Source organism: Cuculus canorus, chromosome 3, assembly GCF_017976375.1.
Source record: "Cuculus canorus isolate bCucCan1 chromosome 3, bCucCan1.pri, whole genome shotgun sequence".
Classification (NCBI taxonomy): Eukaryota; Metazoa; Chordata; class Aves; order Cuculiformes; family Cuculidae; genus Cuculus; species Cuculus canorus.
The window spans coordinates 81,641,210-81,662,034 of NC_071403.1; the positions used below are offsets into that span (position 1 = coordinate 81,641,210).

At 43.5% G+C, this 20,825-nt stretch overlaps 1 protein-coding gene across 5 annotated transcripts in view; it reads right to left on the minus strand.

The window, feature by feature from the left end:
- Positions 1-3,642: 3,642 nt before the first annotated feature.
- Positions 3,643-20,825, minus strand: part of PAK5 (p21 (RAC1) activated kinase 5) — a 140,719-nt gene continuing 123,536 nt past the window's right edge. For 4 of the 5 annotated variants that reach the window (XM_054060916.1, XM_054060917.1, XM_054060919.1 and 1 more), the window contains 6 exons: positions 16,421-16,912; positions 14,529-14,662; positions 11,560-11,686; positions 8,505-8,630; positions 6,331-6,465; positions 3,643-5,802 (listed from right to left, as the gene is read on the minus strand). In XM_054060916.1, the coding sequence (XP_053916891.1) occupies positions 5,647-5,802; positions 6,331-6,465; positions 8,505-8,630; positions 11,560-11,686; positions 14,529-14,662; positions 16,421-16,912 (1,170 nt within the window). In that variant the 3' untranslated portion in view covers positions 3,643-5,646. The remainder of the gene's footprint in view (positions 5,803-6,330; positions 6,466-8,504; positions 8,631-11,559; positions 11,687-14,528; positions 14,663-16,420; positions 16,913-20,825) is intronic. The other variant, XM_054060918.1, reaches the window with a different exon arrangement.

A 20,825-nucleotide genomic window follows, 5' to 3' on the forward strand; every position in this document is an offset into this window, starting at 1 on the left:
TGGATATTTTAACATTAAATGCGTGGCGTGAAGAAGAGATTCTTTCACTTGCGTTTAGTAGAGGCTTTACGGAGATGAGGAAACGCGCATTGCAACATTTTTCTCAGTGCATCCAGCCTTGCACTGAGGCCAATGCATAGCCCATGGCAGAGGCAGGGTAACTGCAAAGTATTCCGAAATATGCAGCCAAGCAAAGTCTTTGTGCTCCTTCCTCTTTACCTCCTGCTTTTGCTTTGTGTGATGGCTCCTCACACGAGCCATCGGTGGCAGTCCCATTTGTAGTATAGAATCTTATAGAAATTGTACTTATTTTGTAGAGTGGGTTTGCAGGCAGGAAGGATCATCCGTCTCTGGCAAGAGGGGTCGGCAGATACTTTTCAAAATCAGAGCAGGCCATGGGAAACTCACTGCTCTGCCCCCCTGCAACATCTGACTGGCTTCTTAGCTTGTCTTGGAAGCTACAATTCAGGGTTTACAGGGACCTGTTTGAAGGCAACGAAACCTGGGGCTTGGCTTAGCTGCCTTAGTGTTCCTCCTAAGAGAGGTAGTGGCTGGTGGGTGGAGCTGCTGAATGAATGCATTTCCACTGGTTTTTGGAGCAGCTGTTGTTTGTTCTGTTCAAGTAAACCTGCTGGTGGTTTTTGGTCCCTTGATGGTCATGTTGTTGCTTTGCCATTTGCAGAAAGTGAGCAAGGCCTGCCTGGTGTAACAGGGAGAGTCTCTCAAACATTTACATCTATTTGAGATGGAAAAAAATGGTAATTTATAGTTGACTTTGCAGACTACTTTTAATTCAACCTGTGGTAAAACTCTAAGGGCAGTCACAGCAGAGCCACACGAGAAAAACACTGTCTTCACCACTCGTAAGAAGCTGTCTTTGAGCACTGGCCAGTTCAAAGTGATGGCATCGGCCATCTGGCCAGAGGACAACCCCCAAAAAGCTGATGCAGCTTTTACGATCCTGTGCCCCTATACCTTAAGCACTTTTGCTGTTTTTCATGACAGATAATAGAAGTTTCCCTGAGGTAGCACTCAGCATCACCTTCAGGGTGAAAGTGTCTGCAAGCTGTCAGGAGCAGTTGTGTGAATACAGTAATTAATTCCTTGTTTTTGTCTTAATTAAGATAGAAAATAGTTTCTTGTTGGATTGAAATGTTTTTCTTCTCTTTTTTGGGGGGAAAGAAAGGAAATAGAAACAATCATTTCAGCTCAGTGACAGTTTGCATTGTGCTCCAGACTGCTGTACCTTATTAAAAGTTATTTAAGATGTTCAAATAACACCTTTTGATTCTTTCCATCCTTTTGCTAACAACTATTTACTGAATTTGATCTGAGTTTTCCATTGATTTAAGATTTCCAAGCCTATTTTTGAAAAATTATTTATGAGAGAGGTTAAAAAAAGCCATCCAATTTCTCTCCTGCCCATCAAACTACAGTAACATTTTGAGGATGGCAGCACTTCTATTATGATTTTATTTTATATTTAGCTTTCATTCACCGATAGCTTATCATGAGCTTGCTGCAAACTTGAACACTTTGCTTTATAGATGTTTATGAACACGCTGGTAAAAGGTGGGTGAATATAAGAAACTTATCACCCTACTGAGCTCTATAAGGATCTGTAATAATTAAACACTTACTAAAGCAGCTGTTAGTTACTTACAGAGTATGTATGATTAGAACTTTAATTATCAGTTATTGATCTGTAGCCAAGGACTGGAGTTACATAGCCAGTAAATGCCCCGGCCTCTGCTACTAAAGTGAAGAGTATTCGTGACTACTTCCAGAACTGGTGACCTCAGAAAAAGCCATCATTCCTTAGTGAGAGGTGGGAATAAATGCATTGGGGTAATTGGTCACACGCAGAGCTCAGCCTCAGCTGGTGCAGCAGATAAAGATGTCTTCTGGGTGAGTGGATGCTCCCAACATCTGATATCTAAAAAAAATAAAACTAAAGAGTGTATTTTTTTTTTTTCTGAGATGCCCAAAGAAGGGCAAGAGCACACAGCCCAGAAAGGTGATAATGGTGGAGCAAACAGCTTCTGCAGTGCATATGTGGAAGGGACCATGATAAGGGTTCGAGAGTCATCAGGTCGCAGGAGATGAGGCCTGGGAAGATCCTACAGAGGTTACCCTAGGAACAAGTTCGCAGAAAGGGTGATTGATGAACATGGCTCAGTTAACTGTAGTCAAAGGTAACAGGCCATGGTTATTCCCAGCTTTTTTTGCCTGGCTCTGGCTTTATTTGAAGTTCCGTGTGTGAAACAGGCAAAATGGAGCTTTTTAAATTTTTTTTTGAGTGATGGCTGAGGCATTTTGAAACATTTACTGATGTCAACAACAAGAAGTAATATAAACCCTCATTTATAAGAGTTCAAGACGCTTAAGGGAGCAAATAACATTGTAGACTCATTAGCTGACTAATGATGCTGCTGGGGACCCTGGGAGGAATGTTTTCATTAGGCATGAGAGCTGAATGGTTATGAGACAAAAATTAAGGACAAGGGGGTAAAAGAAAGGGATTTTTTTTGTGGGGGACAAGTAAAGGGAGGTGGAAATGTTTCAACAGATATTTGCTTTCTGGAATACTTCAGATGTGGACCTGTGTGTGTGTGTGTGTTTATTATGGCTTGAAATTTTCTGTGCTATGTGACTGAGCACAATGGGATGTCTGGGTGTTTCACGTGATGGCACTGCCAGCTTGGGTTGAGACATGAGGTTTGGTGTTTGTTTTTTTTTTCCTGTGCATAAAGGAGAAATTGTGTATTTTTCTAATATATATGTGTGCCCGCGTACATGTGTGTGATTGGAGGGCTCGGAATGGCTAACTCACGGTATCTTGGGTTGAAATGTATAGGTCTTTAGTATTTTCCTTAACTGCATCATTTGCTTCAGCCTGACAGAACACACAAGTGACTTCTGCTGCATTTTTTGCTGTTGGGCAGTTTCTTTTTTGTGCAAAGAGAAGAGGGGAGGCTTGTGCATGACAAATGGATGCTCTAGGCATGATCAAGACTGGCCTTTCTTGGGGTGGGAAGGTCCCAGGGAGAAACAAAATGTCTCCCATGTCAAGGTTTTTGCAAAGGCCGATGATATAGATTTGAATGATTATTTCCCTCTGTTATTTTTTCCTCTTTCTGTTATGTGATGAATTTTCTTGCACCTGCGCAGATGCTGACTCGTGACTTCAACCAGCTGCTGGGTAGGCACAGGTTTTATTTGGACTTGCTTAATCCCAAGCCCTCGCAGTCCTGATGCTCAGCCCCCGTGACCTTCGCTGAGGCTGGTGTTCCCCAGCAATTCCCCATCTGGGAGTCAGGACGTGGCATCAAGGGACCAGGGCTGAGCAGTTGCTTTTCAATGCAGACATGACCACTGACACTTTAAAATTACCAGAGGCACCTCTAGAAATCACCACGTATGTACAATTACATATGTGCCTGTGTGTATATATCACGTAGGTATATAAGCCCCCTCTTTTTTTGCCTTGCCATTAGCTTGCTCCAGTACTGTCGTGACGAAGTCGAAGTGAAAACACAAACAAGGCATGGGGGGGAAAAAACACACTGAAAATGAAAGCGTTTATTAATTAATTTATTTAACTTGCATGTGCATTTGTCTCACCAGTAGCTGGTGTTCACAAAAAAAACCAAAACCCTTTGAAACTGACAAAACTTCCAGTAAACTTGATGAATACTTTTAAAAGTATCTAATGATAAGAAAGTTGCAGAAAATTCTTCACTTGCACAGCCTAAAATATTGAATATTGAAGAAAAAAACCCCCACCAACCCCAACCCCCTTTTTATTCAAAGATGGTTAAAAAAGTTTAATTTTTGTGGCTAGTATGACGGTTTCACCTGTGTGTCATTGCCTTTATTGGTGCAGCCTGTTTTCCTGAGTTGTCAAGACTACAAAACAGAAACAGCTTAGAACGCCGTGGATGCTGTCAGGTTTCTGCAGGTGGGCACCAGGAGTGGGTTTGCAGTGGGGTGGTGGGAACCAAACACATTTTCTTTAGTGTCTTCTTCAAATGTGCAAACAGGGTTAAGAGAGAAAGCAGCAGGGAGTAAGACACATGGATGTAAGAACATTTATTCAGTGTTCGAGTTCATATTTATCTCCTCTTCTCTTCGATTGCTTCTCTCCCTTCAAATATTCTTTAACTGTTTAAGGGTAGTACTAAAGGAGCTGCTTTACTGTTGGCAACTCTTTTTACTGGAGGAAGATCTTTAAGCAACAGCTCCTGCCAGGTTTAGATATTTGTTTATAATTTACTACAATAAATAACAAATAATTTATTTGCTATGAAATTCCATAATAACAAAGAAACTGTGTTTTCATAAAATTTGCTTTGTGTTTCTTAATGAGATCATAAAACGAGGTCAGTAAGAAAAAAAAACCTTGAAAAAACATGGCTTTGTATTATACAAAATTAAAAAGAACTCATCATTAATAAATAAAATTCATTTATCTTTGAAATAATTATGAAGCACTTCTAAAAATTGTAAAGGCAAATCTATTTAGGCCTACAGTTAACATGCAAAGTCATTCAACAAATAACACAAAATTGTACCGTAGTAGTCAACTGTTGCATCAACATTCAAAAAGGTCTAGACAGCAGCACAACTTCTATATGGCAAACATCTCGGAATGCATCACAACGGTCTGTTTGAGCTCTGGGGGATAACCGCTGGGTGGGCGGACTCCACCCGTCCCTTTCAACTCCCAGAGCAGGAGAGATATAATGGAAATTTTTGTGATAAGAAAACTGAGCTTGCAGTGGCATAACACAAAGGGACGGCCATGGTGTGAGAAGAGGACCCTTGATCAAAGGTACCCCAGTTGCATTAACTCCCACCACTGAAGAAATGGGGAGAAGAGGGAGACCCTGATGACTGCTAACATTCAGCAGCTGCTCTGATTGATCACCACTGCGTCACTGGTAGTGCAGGCTCCCAGCTCTTCAGGCTGCCGCGACACTCCTCACCCCAATGGAAAAATCTGCAAAACTTTCTAACTTCCTAAAGGTTGTTCTTTTTGTTTTGTTTTTTTCCCTGTTTTCAAAAGGGTTAAAAAAGTAGGAAACCTTTTTTATCTTCTCAAATTCTTGCTAAGTTACACTTATTAATTTAACTAACACAACAGTTACATGACGAAGTACTGCAATTATCAAAATGTACTGTACAGAAAATTACAAATTCATTGCAAAATACATTGCACTGCTCTGACTGAGATAAAAAGTGCTTTTTTTTGTCAGAAAAGTGTTCTTCTGAAATAGAAGTGCCATAGCCTGCAATAAAATTCTGGTGGTTCACTCTGGCTGTGCTATCCTCTATCACCTTTACAACCTTGTTTGTATTTGGTGCCATCTGCCTGGATGGCCGAGACGATGACAGTATAGGGAAGCGATGGTCCATGACAGAGTGTGGCCACCCAGCTAGTGGCCACGATCACCCACCTTGGTCCCTCACAGCCCCAGAGAGCACCTCCTTGGGTTTTTATTCACCGCATTACTTCCACAGGGGCAGGTTTTCTTACATAAGGTTTCGCTTGTCTCTGCCTGTGGTTCCCACGCAACTGTTGTGATTCCTGTGCGGCTGTTAATCCAGGCTCTGCATCAACCTCCTCCTCAAAAGTTGCCAGCTTCATCGGTGCCTGTGCTGCCTCATGAGGGGCACAATGCAAGAAGGGGGCCCAGCCAGTTTGAGAAACGGGTGCCTCAACAGTTCCTGTGCCGTAGCTCTCTGTGAGGGCTCCCGCACCAACATTGAGTCCAAGAAACCCCGGAGGACGGAGGAGACCTGCAACATCACATTGATGTTAGGGGTGGACAAGAACATACATTTTAAGCCTATGCTGGGTCTTTGCACACTACTTTCTTGGGAAGATAAGGGATACACTGAACTTTAAAGAGAAGAGAAGGAAGAGAAGGGGGAGAAAAGCACTGAGGGCTCAGGGCTAACTTCTTCTAGAAGCATATTCCAAATAGGAGGTACCCAAAAGCTTTGGCACGGGGCATGGATGTACCCATCCATAGGCAGCAGGGCTCTTGTGCTAACTTGCTCTGGTCCTCGGGCAGGGTGGGAAGTGCAGGGAGCATGAGACTCTGTCCAGCTCCTTTCTTCGCCACTAGCTGCAAAAGCAAAGCCAGGGCTGGGCACAAAAAAAGGCTTTGGCCTCCCATCTTCCCCACAAAAGTCTTCTTTGGAGCCCACTGCTCAAGGTGGTACCTTAAAGAGTAATTTATCCTTTGGGCATGCCAGTGTGTAGCTGTGATTCTACTACAGCTTTGTATGTCCAGGGCCCTCATCACCTATGGGAAATCTGACCTTGTGCATGTCTTTCACCCGGGGCGGTAAGTTATCCCGGATTCGGCGCATGGCCTGCAGTGGCGGCTCGTTGAAGTAGGGAGGTTCGCCATCTATCATCTCTATCACCATGATGCCCAGGGACCAGATATCCACCTGTAACACACAGTCCCATCACAAACATTGCTGGTAGTGCAGGGAGAGGTAACAGCGTCAACATGTGGGTTCATTCAAACCTCCAAGTTGTCTGTGTCCAGTCACAATGATTTTGGTGAGCCATTGCCATAATTTTTTTAGCCTGCTGACAATTTGCTTCTGAACAGTACAAACAACTTACAAATCTGGTTCTGCAGATGGTTTAGGTGATGTCGCCAGAAAGTATTGCTACGGCATGCTTATTGGAGCGGCTGGCTGCACCCTACTGTCCTGCATTTCAACTGCACTGATCTGGCACCCACTGGGTAACTACCCCAGGCTGGCTCAGCAATGCTGCAGAAAGGAGCAGCTAGTGGGGGAACAGAGAACAATTCAGCTGCTGTGAAACGTTGCCCTATTTCCCCTGAATATTAAAGACCACGGGAACTCCATCGGAGACCCCAACGCAAATGCAAGCACTTTACTACACCCAGGGCATTTCCAGTGGTCACAGGTAACTTTGGACAGTTATTCAGCTCAAGATAAAAACAAAAACACACTTTTTTTTTTGGCCCTGGCCTTCTGCAAAGCTCCTCTAGAAGCCCAGTCCTCTGATGACTGTAATTCCTGTCATTTGCCAGCCCAACTGCAGCAAAGGCCAGTTCAGACTGCTTTTTTTCTCTTGCCAACACTATCCTTCCGCTTAAGTCCTCTTTATTTTTCCTCTGTCCCTTCTGATGGGAAACCTAATGTAGCTGTAAGTTCAGCCACTTCATAATCCCTTCACTGTTGCTGATGGGCTAATAATAGCTGATGTTATTATCCCTGAAATGTCTCCTATGGTGCCACATGTCCTGGGTGAATGCTAGTGCCTGCAGGGAGCTCTTGTTCTCAGGCGGGTGCGCTCCCTGCCTGCACCAGACCCATCCTTGCTGCACAATGTGAAGGTGCAGCGTCTCCCATCTCAGGTTGCAGCTCATTTCTCCCTCTGTGTGCATCTGTCTTTTATACTTGTACGATATGTGCGTGTGTAAATATATATATCTATCCCTCTACATATGTACGCATCTATCGATCTTTCTGGCTTGCAGGTTTGCTCTCTGCAGCTGTTACTATAGGGACTATCAAGCAGAAGATGACTCCCATCACCACGCAGAGGAGAAAAATGCAGCCGTGGCTCTGGCTGGGGAGGCGTGAGTCACTGTCACGCCTGAGCGCAGAAGAGGGGATTGCTCTTCCCAGGCTGGCAATGCAGAAGCGTTGTGACTCACGGCTTACTAACGGATAGAGTATGGCACTGCAGAACTGCTGGGTCCCCACCTTTCTGGTCTCATCTGGAGAGCTCCAATAAAAACATGTGAATTGCCTTTTTCAGACCATTTGGCAGTGCTTAAAATAGTTCCAACAGATATATCTCCCCCGCCCTGTCTCTCAGCTAATGAGAGCAATGACTGCAAGGAATGAGCCAAATGCTACAACAGAGGGTAGCAATCCAACCCACTCAGCCGGATTCCATGTTTAGGACCCTACAGGACTGTGCCTGTGCCTTTGCGGGCACTCCTCCAAAGGAAGGGGATCTCAGGCCTTACCTGGATTAAAGCAGAGTGGATCTCTGCAGGCAGGTCTGTGCAAATACTGATGTGACCTGGCAGTGCAGTACAGGCATGTGAGTTGGCTGCTGGTTTGGCATGTGCAGGTGTAGACACCTGTAACTGCAGCTCCAGCTTGCAGGCTTGATACTAAAGATCATCAAACGGTCTTTCATTACGTGAAAATGATGTCAGTTTCCTACAATACAGCACTCTAAGCTAAAATATATAAAGGCATTCCATTGTTCAGTGGGCTAAATGGAGTTGGTACTTAATGACTTTGTCTTGAAGACATACTTCAAAAGAAGGCATGATGTAGCACTCTGGGGCAAACATAATTGCTGCTATTTAGCATATTGACGTAAATGCATTTGAACAGCACAGCTCTGATAGGGCTTGGTGGGGTTGACCAAGGTACCAGGCAGAGAGAACACAGCCACGCTGGGGTATATGGTGCTCCACTGTGCTCACCTCGGTGCCATAGGGCAAGCGGGATATCACCTCTGGAGCCATCCAATACGGGGTCCCAACTAGTGACTTTCTCCTGGGGACTTCCTTTGATACTTGGGCGCAGAATCCGAAGTCAGACAGTTTTATCTGAAAAGTGAAGGAAAATAAAAAGCCCCTCATGAATAACAGGGCAAATACCTCCAAGGTGACACAAATATCCAGCTGCACTTGGGGCGAGATGGAGCTGCAGCATTCGCCCGCGACAGGAGAGTAGCAGTTTAATGAAGCACGTCTGGAGAGGGCAACAAAGCCCGGGGAAGGTGCAGCTCATTAAAATGGAGGGAAGGGGAAGAAGTAGGAGTGAGTAGCAGTGGTGCTTATTACTAAGATTGACTGCCATAGCTCGTTGCCTCTCCACCAGCAAAAGATGCAGAGGTGATAAATGACTTACAATATTTAAAAAATCAGAAGGAAAGCAAAAAAAATTCCAAAGTAAAGATGTTTTATAATGAATCTATTATTGCAAACCCTACGTTTGTAGTCTATGTATGTAGACTCAATAACACACATATTTCAAGCGATACACACCACTATTATTTGAATCAGGTATATGACCTGTGAGTTTGCCAGAAAACAGATGAAACAAGTGGTATTCACCTCATTTTCTTCTTTCTTTTCTGGTAACGCAGAGAGAATGATCTATAACACTTACAGAAAACAATACCCCTGCTAGTGATCTTCCATGACCAGGACCTCACACTGTGGACTGTCCCTAAAACTGCCTCCTTTATGAAGTAGGGGAGGTGATTTGGTGAAGGCAGGAAAGGGCACAAAGCTCTTCCAAAATGGTTGTAAGAGATAAGGGGACCTGCTACCTTTGCTTGGGAACTTGGGAATTAAAGAGAGTACCGTCCTTGAGTAGCTGTGGCAGTGACCTGAAACAGAAATAACAGGATATGCAAGCATTCTGGAGAGCAGCTCATGCTGCATCATGTGCCTGCTCATACTTTTAGGCCAAGTTGTTTTTACACCAAAAACCATTGCCTCCCCCTCTCTGCAGCTGCACAATGCCAAGGTGAAAATTCCTCCAAATGCCACCCAAACCAAACAAGTGTTGGTGGCATCATCCCCTTCCAGAAACAGCTTGTTCCTTAAGGCTGAAGTTTGGTTGGTTGTTTTTAGTTTTGTTTGGTTTTTTTTTTCCCTCCCAAGTATGTATTTGGAGGCCTGGAAGCTATCATAAGGATTTTCCTGGACATCAGGCCATCCCACATCACCTACAGCCATACACCGCACAGTGACCCATGTCCCAAGTCCATAAGCTACATAACTGACCACGTACTTGGCTCCTGGGGATATGAAGCGAAGTCAAACAGCCCCAGGACAACTGAAGTGGGAAGTTTCTTAAATCCCTGCATTGTGTAGGCTAGTATTTTATTACAAGCACTGATTTGTTTTCTTTCGGATTCAGTACAGACATAAATTTTTAAAAACTAAAGGAATTATTTTTAACAGAATTACAAAATGATTGCTAGTATTTCTAAAACAAAGCCAATAATAGCAAAGTTCTCTGTGCTACATGCATTTTTCAGTTTACAGGATGAAGAATGGAAGAAATAATGCATATTTTTGAAGCAGAGCCCAATCTTCTTTTGTAGGAGCACAAGAGGTTTTGCATATCTATTGCTCATTCGAGTACATAAAAGAAGAAGATTTTCTAAAAAAAGATAATTGCACAACACAGCCACGAAGAAATCTGCAATGCAGATAATAAGTACTGGAGTAATGAGTATAATGAGGCACTGTATGCAGATCCCGAGAGCAGATCAGATGCTATTTCAGCATCACGGATTGGAATCACAACTGAATAACTCCTACACACGTGGAATTTTTTTTCCCCAACAGGATTAACAGGAGCAGCCTGCGACAGCTGTAGGAAGAAAATCCCTCTCCCTTAGTGAAGTGGGAATCAAATTATAAAGACAAGCCTTTGATTAGGGAATCAGACCAGGCCTGGGAAACCAAGAGTTTTACGTTCTGAAGAAGATCCAGGTTTGGTTCCAGACCCACCAGGCACTCTTGGGCTCAGTCCAACCTGCCAAGTCTTTCTTTAGATAGGTGTGTAATGCCAGTGTAGTGACCCTTAAAGCCCTGCTTATGGGACTCACTGGCCATGAGTGGTTTAGTTTTTTTTTTTTTTAACTCAAATTATCCCAGTGGGGCCAGAAATGCAAACTAATGCCTGACTCAAGCAGAAATTAGGGTCTTATGAGTGATTTGCCATCCTTTACCTAAGCCTTTGGGTGTCCCGAGTTTTCAGTACCTCATATTTTGCTGCTGCCCAGAAATACCACAGCACAAACTCACCTTTCTCCTTGTAAGGAAATAACAGTTTCTTTAGGACCAATCACAGCTGATGTAATATTCTCTTTGCATGCAAACTTTATTTTGCTTATTGAACAGGTCACGTGAAGCATTTTCTCTCGCCCTCTCCCCACTCGTTAACAACACAAAGACCAATTCACTGACAGCAGGATCCCATCCAAGTAAATGGAAACGTGGGATAAGTATTATCAAGCATTTTTTAAGGGTACCTATGGTAAAGGCTACCATCACAATTGGAGAGTGTTTCAGCAGTAGCACAGAATATTTCCTACTGACATTAGCCTTGTAACTAGCTTGGGAAAACAGAGAAAATGTATAAAAACTTGTTAACTACAGGATAAGTACATGTAGTAAAAAGGAAATACTTTTGAGAGGCATCGGAGTAGAAGTGGTGCAGCATAAAATAAGATCCCCCATCACGTAAGCATCACCCAGGTAGCATAATTTCTTCTACCATAGCCTTTTGATGGCTCCAATTCCCCCTCAGGGAACCTGCATGCAGTGCAGATGTCAATCGCTGGCAAGGCAAGGCCTGTGTTTTTCTGATTCAGCTCTGTAACAAGTTATTCACAGGTCGCATCGCTTGGTTTTATATGCCTGGCTTATATGTTTAAGTTAGTGTCACTTTGAACGTGCACAGCTATTTTCATGCCAGCCCCAAGAGTTGGAAGGGGAAATGTTAGGCACTCACCCTTCCGTCACTTGTGAGAAGGATGGAGTCACTTTTGATGTCACGGTGGATGACACCTTGGTTGTGCAGGTAGGACAGAGCTCTCAGGACAGACAGACAGACAGTCGCTATCTGCTCCTCATTCATCCTGAAACAGTAAGGTGGAACAATGGGCTGAGCATTAATGAAGACAGTGGGAAAGGGGAGTTGGAGCGAGGAGGTACAAGTCTCTGTTCACACCACCATACGGACAGCCACGAGATCCTTACGGCTCTGTAGAGTGACACTTCGGTCCTATATCTGTTGAAAAACAGGAGATGAGGGGTGAGGAACAACTCTGCAATGAGGTGTGGATAAGTCTCCCAGCAGCACTAAAAAAGGAGAGTGTACTATATGTTATGACCAGTTACAGTGAGCCTGTTTCCCTCATGAAAATAATGGAAATCCCTTATTTACAGTAAACTCACTGCTTGCTGAGGAGGGTAAATCACTACTGGAATGGAAACAGGCATGGAATAAATATGAGGAAAGAAAACCCCTCTTAATTGTGCAGACAAAACATCAGGGCCTGAGCGTAGCTCTTTCAGAGCTCTTCCTTTGCTTTTATGCCTTCTACAAAAATATTCAGGGTATTTCACAGAATCACAGAATCACAAGGTTGGAAAGGACCCATTGGATCATTGAGTCCAACCATTCCTAACACTCCCTAAACCATGTCCCTCAGCACTTCATCCACCCGTTCCTTAAACACCTCCAGGGAAGGCGACTCGACCACCTCCCTGGGCAGCCTGTTCCAGTACCCAATGACTCTTACTGTGAAGAATTTTTTTCTGATATCCAACCTGAACCTCCCCTGACAGAGCTTCAGGCCATTCCCTCTTGTCCTGTCCCCTGTCACGTGGGAGAAGAGGCCAGCTCCCTCCTCTCCACAACCTCCTTTCAGGTAGTTGTAGAGAGCAATAAGGTCTCCCCTCAGCCTCCTCTTCTCCAGGCTAAACAACCCCAGCTCTCTCAGCTGCTCCTCGTAAGACTTGTTCTCCAGCCCCCTCACCAGCTTTGTTGCTCTTCTCTGGACACGCTCCAGAGCCTCAACGTCCTTCTTGTGGTGAGGGGTCCAGAACTGAACACAGTATTCGAGGTGCGGTCTCACCAGTGCTGAGTACAGAGGGAGAATAACCTCCCTGGACCTGCTGGTGACCCCATTTCTGATACAAGCCAAGATGCCGTTGGCCTTCTTGGCCACCTGAGCACACTGCTGGCTCATGTTCAGTCGGCTGTCAACCAGCACCCCCAAGTCCTTCTCTTCCGTGCAGCTCTCCAGCCATTCTTCCCCCAGTCTGTAGCGCTGCATAGGGTTGTTGTGCCCCAAGTGCGGGACCCGGCATTTGGCTTTGTTAAAAGCAGAAAAATTTCAGCAGAAAAATAAACAAGAGTCCTCATTTCTGTGCACGTGTGCAAAACCTGTTCTGGGGGAAGTCATCTGCCACAGAAGGATGGTGATGGCCAGGATGGGTGGTGTAACCTCACCCCACTGCCCCACTACTGGATGACCCCAGTGTTTCTATTACACCATCAGAAAAATACCCGTGGATATTCCTGCTTCAACTTTGTGTGCAGTTTGCAGTACTTTAGCAAAACCTTTGAGGGAAGGTCATACAATGTGAAAAAAACCCCCAGAAGATTAAGGAAAGACTATTTTGAGTAAAAAATAGATGACAGGTCTTAAGAAGTGGTGTCTTGGGAACATCTGTTTGCTGTTAAAACTCCTGTCAGAAATATCTAAGATAAAGCTTTTAATGTTTTGGGGAGCAGCAGTTAACAAATGACTTGCAATATTGTCATTTATTTCAGTACATCAGCTAAGGAAACATTAAAAGATAAAATAGTTGTGTTACAACTCTGCTTTTGCTAGGATCTAAGAGCATCATTAAACTATGAGAGAAAAGAAATTTTCTAATTTACTCTTCCTTTTTTTTCTTCTTGCTCAGTGAAATACATTCCCCCTAGTTTGGTGTGGAAATTTTTATTTTTTTTAATTCAAGAAGAAATTAAATAAAGAATTCCTCTTCCCTACCTCATTTTATCCTGCTTATCAGGAAAAGATGAGTGAAGAGCAGATTTAAAGAGGGCTGTAAAATCTAATGTCTGCACTCAGAAGAGGAAGAGCAGTTCCATAAACTACAGCTTTTGCACTGGCAAATCGCCTTCTTTAAAGGTATGTACGATATTAAATGAAACACGGGAAGAAGCTCTACCGTTACCACTCATATTCTGATATAAAAATACTTTTCTCATTATGTTTTAGGCTTGCTTTGCATTTAGCATTTCTGACAGCATGGTTATATGGGTTATGAGTACGGAGAGACATCACTCTTAGAAGTGATGTAGTGATGACAGCAAAAACAACAATACAGGTCACCAAACAGGGAAAAGATGATATTTTTTGCCATTTTAGGAAGTAGTGAATAGAATTACCTCCTAAAGCACTGGCAAATTCCTGTCTACCAGCAAGCCCTTTTAGATATTTCTTTCCCTCCTATTTAAAAAATGCTGTTACTGACTGGAATTCGTCTGCAGTAGCTTATTAATGCTGGTAAAGTGAACATGCTATAGTCTGTCTAGATGTGTATAAATATTTATGTATATGTATGTACATATGCACACACATGCATACATAGCTATACACATACATATGTACGTATACTTTTAAGCATGTGTATATATATTACCTTTATGTATATTGTTTTCATTTATGTATTTTTATGTTTGTATATGTGTTCTTTGCATACATATACAAACATACACATAAATAAAAGAATAAAAACGCATATATAGGCCCAGGAGGTACCCAGCCTCCTTCAGCACAAGGTGAGGTCTGGAGGGCATGGTTTGGCGGGATCCATGGAGGAAAGCCATGGCCTGTTTCTCCTGCCCAGCTTACACCGTGGGATTTACACTGCTGGGTCCCTGGCACAGCACACCCAACCCACCTCGTGTGAGTCACTATGTCTGTCAAAGCGCCGCCCTCCAGAAACTCCATCACAACCCAAAGCTCATCTCCAACAAGATAACTGTTGTACATGTCAACCACATTTTCGTGATGGTAATCTCTCATGATTACAACCTGTGAGGAAGAAAAAGACAATGTGTGAATTGCTACAAATATTATCTGATACTTGATTTAACCTTTTTCTCTGTGCTTTTCTCTTTGTGCTTAGTAAAGGTTTGGCTATGAATCACATCCTCTCTAATCCTTATGCAAATGCATAAACAAAATCAATATATTTACATTAAAATAATAGTCATCGTAAATGCATTAGGAAGAAGGAAGACTCTTCAGCTGCTAAACTGTAAGTGATATGTAACTGGGGCTTTTTCAGAATGCAGGAACAGGACTGCTTTGTTCACTGCTTTTTTATCACCAATTGCTTTCAGTACAACCAAGGTACTTTTTTTTTGGACCCCATCAATTGTTCATCAGTCTTCTTCATCATGCATCAAACTTTACTGTACTTCGCAGAGAACTTCATCACAGTGCTGGTAATATAGAGGATATTCGTAAGATGACTGAAATTTCACATCTAAAAGGATGGTATAGAATCGAGACCACAGTAATAGCAGCCCAGCCAAGGTGGTGACCAGGACCATGACTACATGGTACTGAGGGATGTCACAAAGGCTATCAGGAGAGAAAACATCAGCCAGGGAAGGCTTCATTATAGACAGAGGAATTTCAGCACGCCAAAAAGAACTTTTCTCATGACACAAGCAACTGGAGCATGTCAGGGAATCAGCTTGGTCCTGCACAGGGTGTCATCAGCTTGGTCCTGCTTCAAGATGTTACCATTCAAGAGATGCTCAGTTAGAGCTACCATAACGCAATACAGTGTAGTCTTTCAGCAGAGGCAAAATAAAGCCAAAATACCCATTACAGCCATGGACTGTGTAAAGGAGAACTGTGTGAAGTTTGTTAAAAACTGATATTTTTGTTAAGTTTTAAAAAAGAAAATTAAAAAGTTTTATAAATTTTGTTAAGTTTAAACCAGTCTACTATGTGCTGAGGGAAAATCCTCTTGTAGTTGAAACACAGGAAACAAATGGTAGAATCAAGAGGTTAGTTCTCACAAGAGACCTGGGCACCTGCAGCATTTTTGGCATTGGTCAGCACATTCACAAGTGAGTTTGAAAAGGGAATGGGGAACATGCACCACTGGCTTCTTTAAGGGAGAAAGAAGTTTAAAAACTCTTTGCAGAAGGAACTCTCAGCACCAAACAACCGAGTGAAAAAACAACAAATAAAACCCAGTGTTCTTAAATTTAAAATAATGTACATGGGAAAAACAATCTTCCATAAGCAGCTGTGGGTTCTGAACTGGCTGCAACCATTCACGAAAGGAGTTGTGGGAATTCACACACACAGTTCCATGAAAAAGGGACTGTCAGTTCTTTGCTTAGTAATCACCAAGAAAGCAAAGGGACTGCTAATGGTCAGGAGAGCAAGGAAGAAACAAAAAGCATGTATATGCCAGAATACAGTGGTTAGTTTGGGTCCTCCATCTCGGAAGAATAAACTAAACCAGCAAATGCTCAGAAAAAGGCAGCTGGGCTATGTCTGCGCACCTGATATGTTGCACAGACCAGCTAATACATTTGTTAGCTGCTTATTGTGACTTCCCACCACACTACAGCTTTAAAGCCAGGAAGGAATGTAGCTCATTTGAAATTGATCTGGTTATATAATTTTTATACAGCAAAGACGCACATGGGACTCAGCACCTCTTTTAGAAAGATATTCATTTGGCTCTTGAGGTTGCCAGTTGGCCCACACCTCCTGTTGAAACTACTGCCTGCAAAACCCATCACACTACCCAAAACAAGGTACCTCATTAAAGAGCAGCTCCCTTCTCTGCTGTTTCCTGAGATCCATCTTCTTCACAGCAACTTGCTTTCCTGTATGTTTCTCAGTGGCGATGCAGACAATCCCTGTGGAGCCCTCCCCGATCTTGATGAAGTTGTCCAAGTACTCTCGGGGGTCACCGGGGCTGACCACGAGCTGCAGGGCAGCTCTGAACTGTTCGTGGGACACCCTGGAAGGCTGCTGGTCTGAGGAGGATCCCCAGCTGGGTGGAGGATAAGCACTTGAAGTGATACTTGGGGAGCTGGGGTAGGAAGCTGTGGAAATATAGGGAGAGCTGGGCTGGATTGATGGCTGGTGATAGTGGGACACTTTGTGGTAGACCAGAGGGTACTGGTAGCTGCTGCTTGAATAGCTGACTTTGCTCTGACTTTGAGGTAGCTTTACTGGGCCCCTGGGGTAGGTGTCCGATCCAGAGAGTGGTGGGCTAACGACCAGTTGTGCTCGATCATAATCCACCTGCAATGCAAACACAGATGAGTGAACGTGGGTGAACAGACAGCTTTCTTGCTGTCCATCCACTTGGTTTATTTTTGGCACCCCCTGAGGTCCTCAGCAGGTGCCAGCAGAACGTTCTCCTGTGTAACATGTTCTCTGCAACATGACACTGCTACCCTGTATCTGAAAAGAGATTTTTAGACCATTGGGTTTCTGTGCTGTCGTCAGCACCAAAATGAGGCCAGGGGAGATCAGGAGATCTTTTGCACAGCTTAGGTCCATTTTTCTGTCCAGGTACCTGTTTGTAAATACAATCATCTTTGTTTAATGAAAGCGTATGCTCCAAAAAGTGTTTTTGCTCTGTATTTGCAGTGCGCTGCAGGCTCTCTGGGCAACTTCCTCCAAGAATTCAGCCCTTTCACAACCAGCAGCCCTTTAGCAAATTGTGATTTGCACCTTTCCTTTCAAATACCAGTTCCTGGGTTTTGACTCTCAGCCCTTAGTCTTTTCTTATGCTTTTCTCCAGCAATTCAGGATGACCCAAGCTCTTTCTGCAGAGGTGGTGATACCCTGAAATCCCCGTCATCTCCTGTGCTGCCCTGCTACCGGCTGCTGTCTGAGTAACCGCATACACAAGTATGATGAGGAGCCTAATTCAATTTACCATTTCTTAAATCATTTTCCAGAGCGACACACTATTTAACTGCAGTGTCACGAAACCACTAATTTTCATCTGAAATCAGAGACAATTGCAGAGGAAATTATCCCAATGGGAGGCCTTGTTCATTTGCAGGTTCTTTTCTTTCTATTTTCCAAGCTTTGCTAAGCTTCTGACACTGAAAGCAAATGAATACTTCACATTCTCAAATGTAATAGTTTGGTTCTATCCAAATTGAAAAAAAAAAGATGCAAGACAAAAAAACCCACCCAAAAGAATAATACATTTTTTTTTTTTGCCTGGAAATGAGCATCTCCACATTTACAATACAACATATGTGACTCCTGGCGACATGTGGATTATCTTGGGGCAGGGGGGGTGGTTAGACACAGGCTCATGTTGTAGCACAATTATGAATAATTATGGCAATGAGTTCATTTAATCAATCAATTTCGGTGGCGGTGCACAGGGGTGGACAGAGCAGCAAACACTACACAGCTCAGGGTTGCTACTATTACTGCTGGCTGCCAGCCAGGAGTCCCTGATCCATGTTAGTTAAATGCACATTAATCTGAATTTGGCAGTGTAATCAAGGACCCAACTGAACTGTGAAATTGAATTCTGCAGTGGAACATCATTTGACCGTTTTATGCTAAGACTGCAAAAAAAAAAAGGTAAAAAAAAAATCTGCCGCAGCATCAATTTATCACTGTAGGCTGCTGCACAGCGAGGAGGAGTTTCAAGCTGGAGTCACCCCGGTGCAGGGAGAAAAGCCTCTGAGTTCAATATTATATCAGTGCTTTCCCACCTCGTGTGTGAGTCAGACATGCCCGTCTCTTTATTTCGCCAGAAGTTTAGCAGGGAAGAGGGAATGCCTCTCCAGAGGGGCTGCACAGAGATTTCCCTTGGAAACCTGAAGCTGCAGCCTGCTTCTACCTGAGACTCACATGCTGACAACTACCACCCATATGTACCATCCAGTGAGCACATGATAGTGTTGTACACCCATCTCCTAGGATGCTGGTTTGGTTTAAGCAAAACATCCACGTGATTACAGCCATTATTTTACTTACAGTGTCAGGCAGGGGTAGCCATAAAATAGAAGGGGGTCAGAGACACCATGAATTTTGTGAAGGACATTACATCTGCCAAACTAATTAACATGGAAAAGTGCTCAGATGGTTTGGTAGAGGGAGGGGAACTCAATCTAGCCCTGTCCTATATATCCGTGTACCTAGGCACACATAAATTACTGCGTTGGCTGTAAATACATCATTTTCTTTTAACTATTGAGATGGGGAAAGCTTTGTCTAGAAATTCAATCTGGATAAATCCACACTAATGAATTGAGGTTTCACCTGTGTCTGATATTTCTGAGCACATCCTTAGCCTAACATACCGAGAAAAGTAAATTCTGCAGTGAAATTTTCAAATGAAAATTCAGGGGTTCAGTGTGCTTGCCAAGAATCTTTCAAAGCTTTATGAGGTGAGCAAGCACTGCAGTATAATGTAAATCTATCCATGTCCTGAATTCTATGGAATCTTACAAAAAAACAGGAGCTATAAAGAATAAGTTAGCTGAATCTCTCCTCCACGGCTGTGTCCTGACGCAGTGCTTCACATCACAGCACAACTGAGCACACTTTATTCTGCTAATAATTTTATTTTGGCTATTGAATGTGATTACCTACTAAAAGGAAATTTTTTAACTACTACAAAGGAAAGACGAAACCAGCCCTGCTCTCATTCAGGATCAGGTCAAGAGAGCAGCTGAAGCTCTGACAAGACATCCATCACGGCGCCATGGTGTGAGGTGATACTCTGCTGCTGCCGGCTGGGTCACTTCACTGGCTTGCATCATCACCTGCAGCTGCACACGGCCACGTCGGCAAACAGGTCTTTTCACTGGTAAAAGGTGGATGTAACACTGTGTTTAAACTCATTTCAGCTTCCACTCTGATGACTGCAATGTCCATTTTGCACTGCATGCAGTGGAAACACCTTGCTTGTTTGTAAGGGGTATGTACCTTCCCTGCAAGGCAGGCAGCTCAGAAAGCCTCTCAGCCGAGCAGCTGTCCTCATACATCCTACGGTCAGAGTGCAACAGTCACAGCCCTACAGCCAGAGCCCATACCCTCCTGGGGGAGTAGCAACCCCTTGCGAGATGACCTCGCCTTTCAGTAAAGGTAAAACAGATGGTAGTTTGATTAGGTTTCAGTTTGCCAAAGTAAAAATATGGAAGGGATGACTGCAATGGAGTCAAGAATGGTCACTCTGGTGCTTCACCAGTAGAAATCTTGAGAAACTAAATGTGGCGGTGACAGGCACCATTTGTGGAAAGCGAACGGCATGTAAATGAGGAAATGGGAAAAAAGAGAGTTTCTGACATTAAAGACATGGCTTTGTATTCACCAGGCTGGAAATATCCTCCTGGCACAGAGTGCCTGCAAAATGCTCAGCAGGAAATCAGTGGTGCTGAGCAGCAGCCTGGCTAGACAGAGGCCTCTGCTACATAACAGCAGTACAAGCAGGGAAGGGCAAAGCAGAAATCTGGGCCTCTTGGAAGAGGGTCATGGAGAGTTGCTACCAAAAAATGATGGAAATGACAGCTTTGTAATAATAGGTCCTGGTGCAAAAAAAGCTATGAGGGCTGCCCATAATGAAGAGGAGGGTAAAAAGAAAACATGCTTTACAGTGTCCAAAAATAAGCAGACCTGGTGGGATGAGTTTGGTACCACGTGACAATACTGAGAAGACTCCATTGAACACAGTCGGATGTAATCTCTGTGTTGTGAGGATAACACAGCAGACACTGCGAGCCCATGCAGGTGTGACTGGAGTTAGTCTGCAGGGATAGCAGAGCAGCATGGGGGTGGATTGTAGGGAACCAAATCTGAGTCTCAAGCTTCCTACACCTCCATGGTCCCACTGTGCGGAAGTGGCCAAGCACAGTGCAGTGGAAGTCTTCAGACATAATATCTACGGAATCACCGATGATGAAACAGGGCGGACATTTGATTTATCTGACATCTGTCACCTGCAAATAGTGAAGTACGCCTGCTCTTCACATTTAGAAACCAAAATGAACATCTTTGTTACACGCATTTTGAAGCCATATATTTGTGTCTCCAGACTTTTTTTACTGCTTTTTTTCCCCTTTTTTAATTATACTTTAAAGCGAATCTCATTTGTAAAATATCTGATTCAAGACTTGATTCTCATTTAGTAAGCCCATTTGATGAACCACTATCTTACTAATGCCTCCTTGAAAAGAAG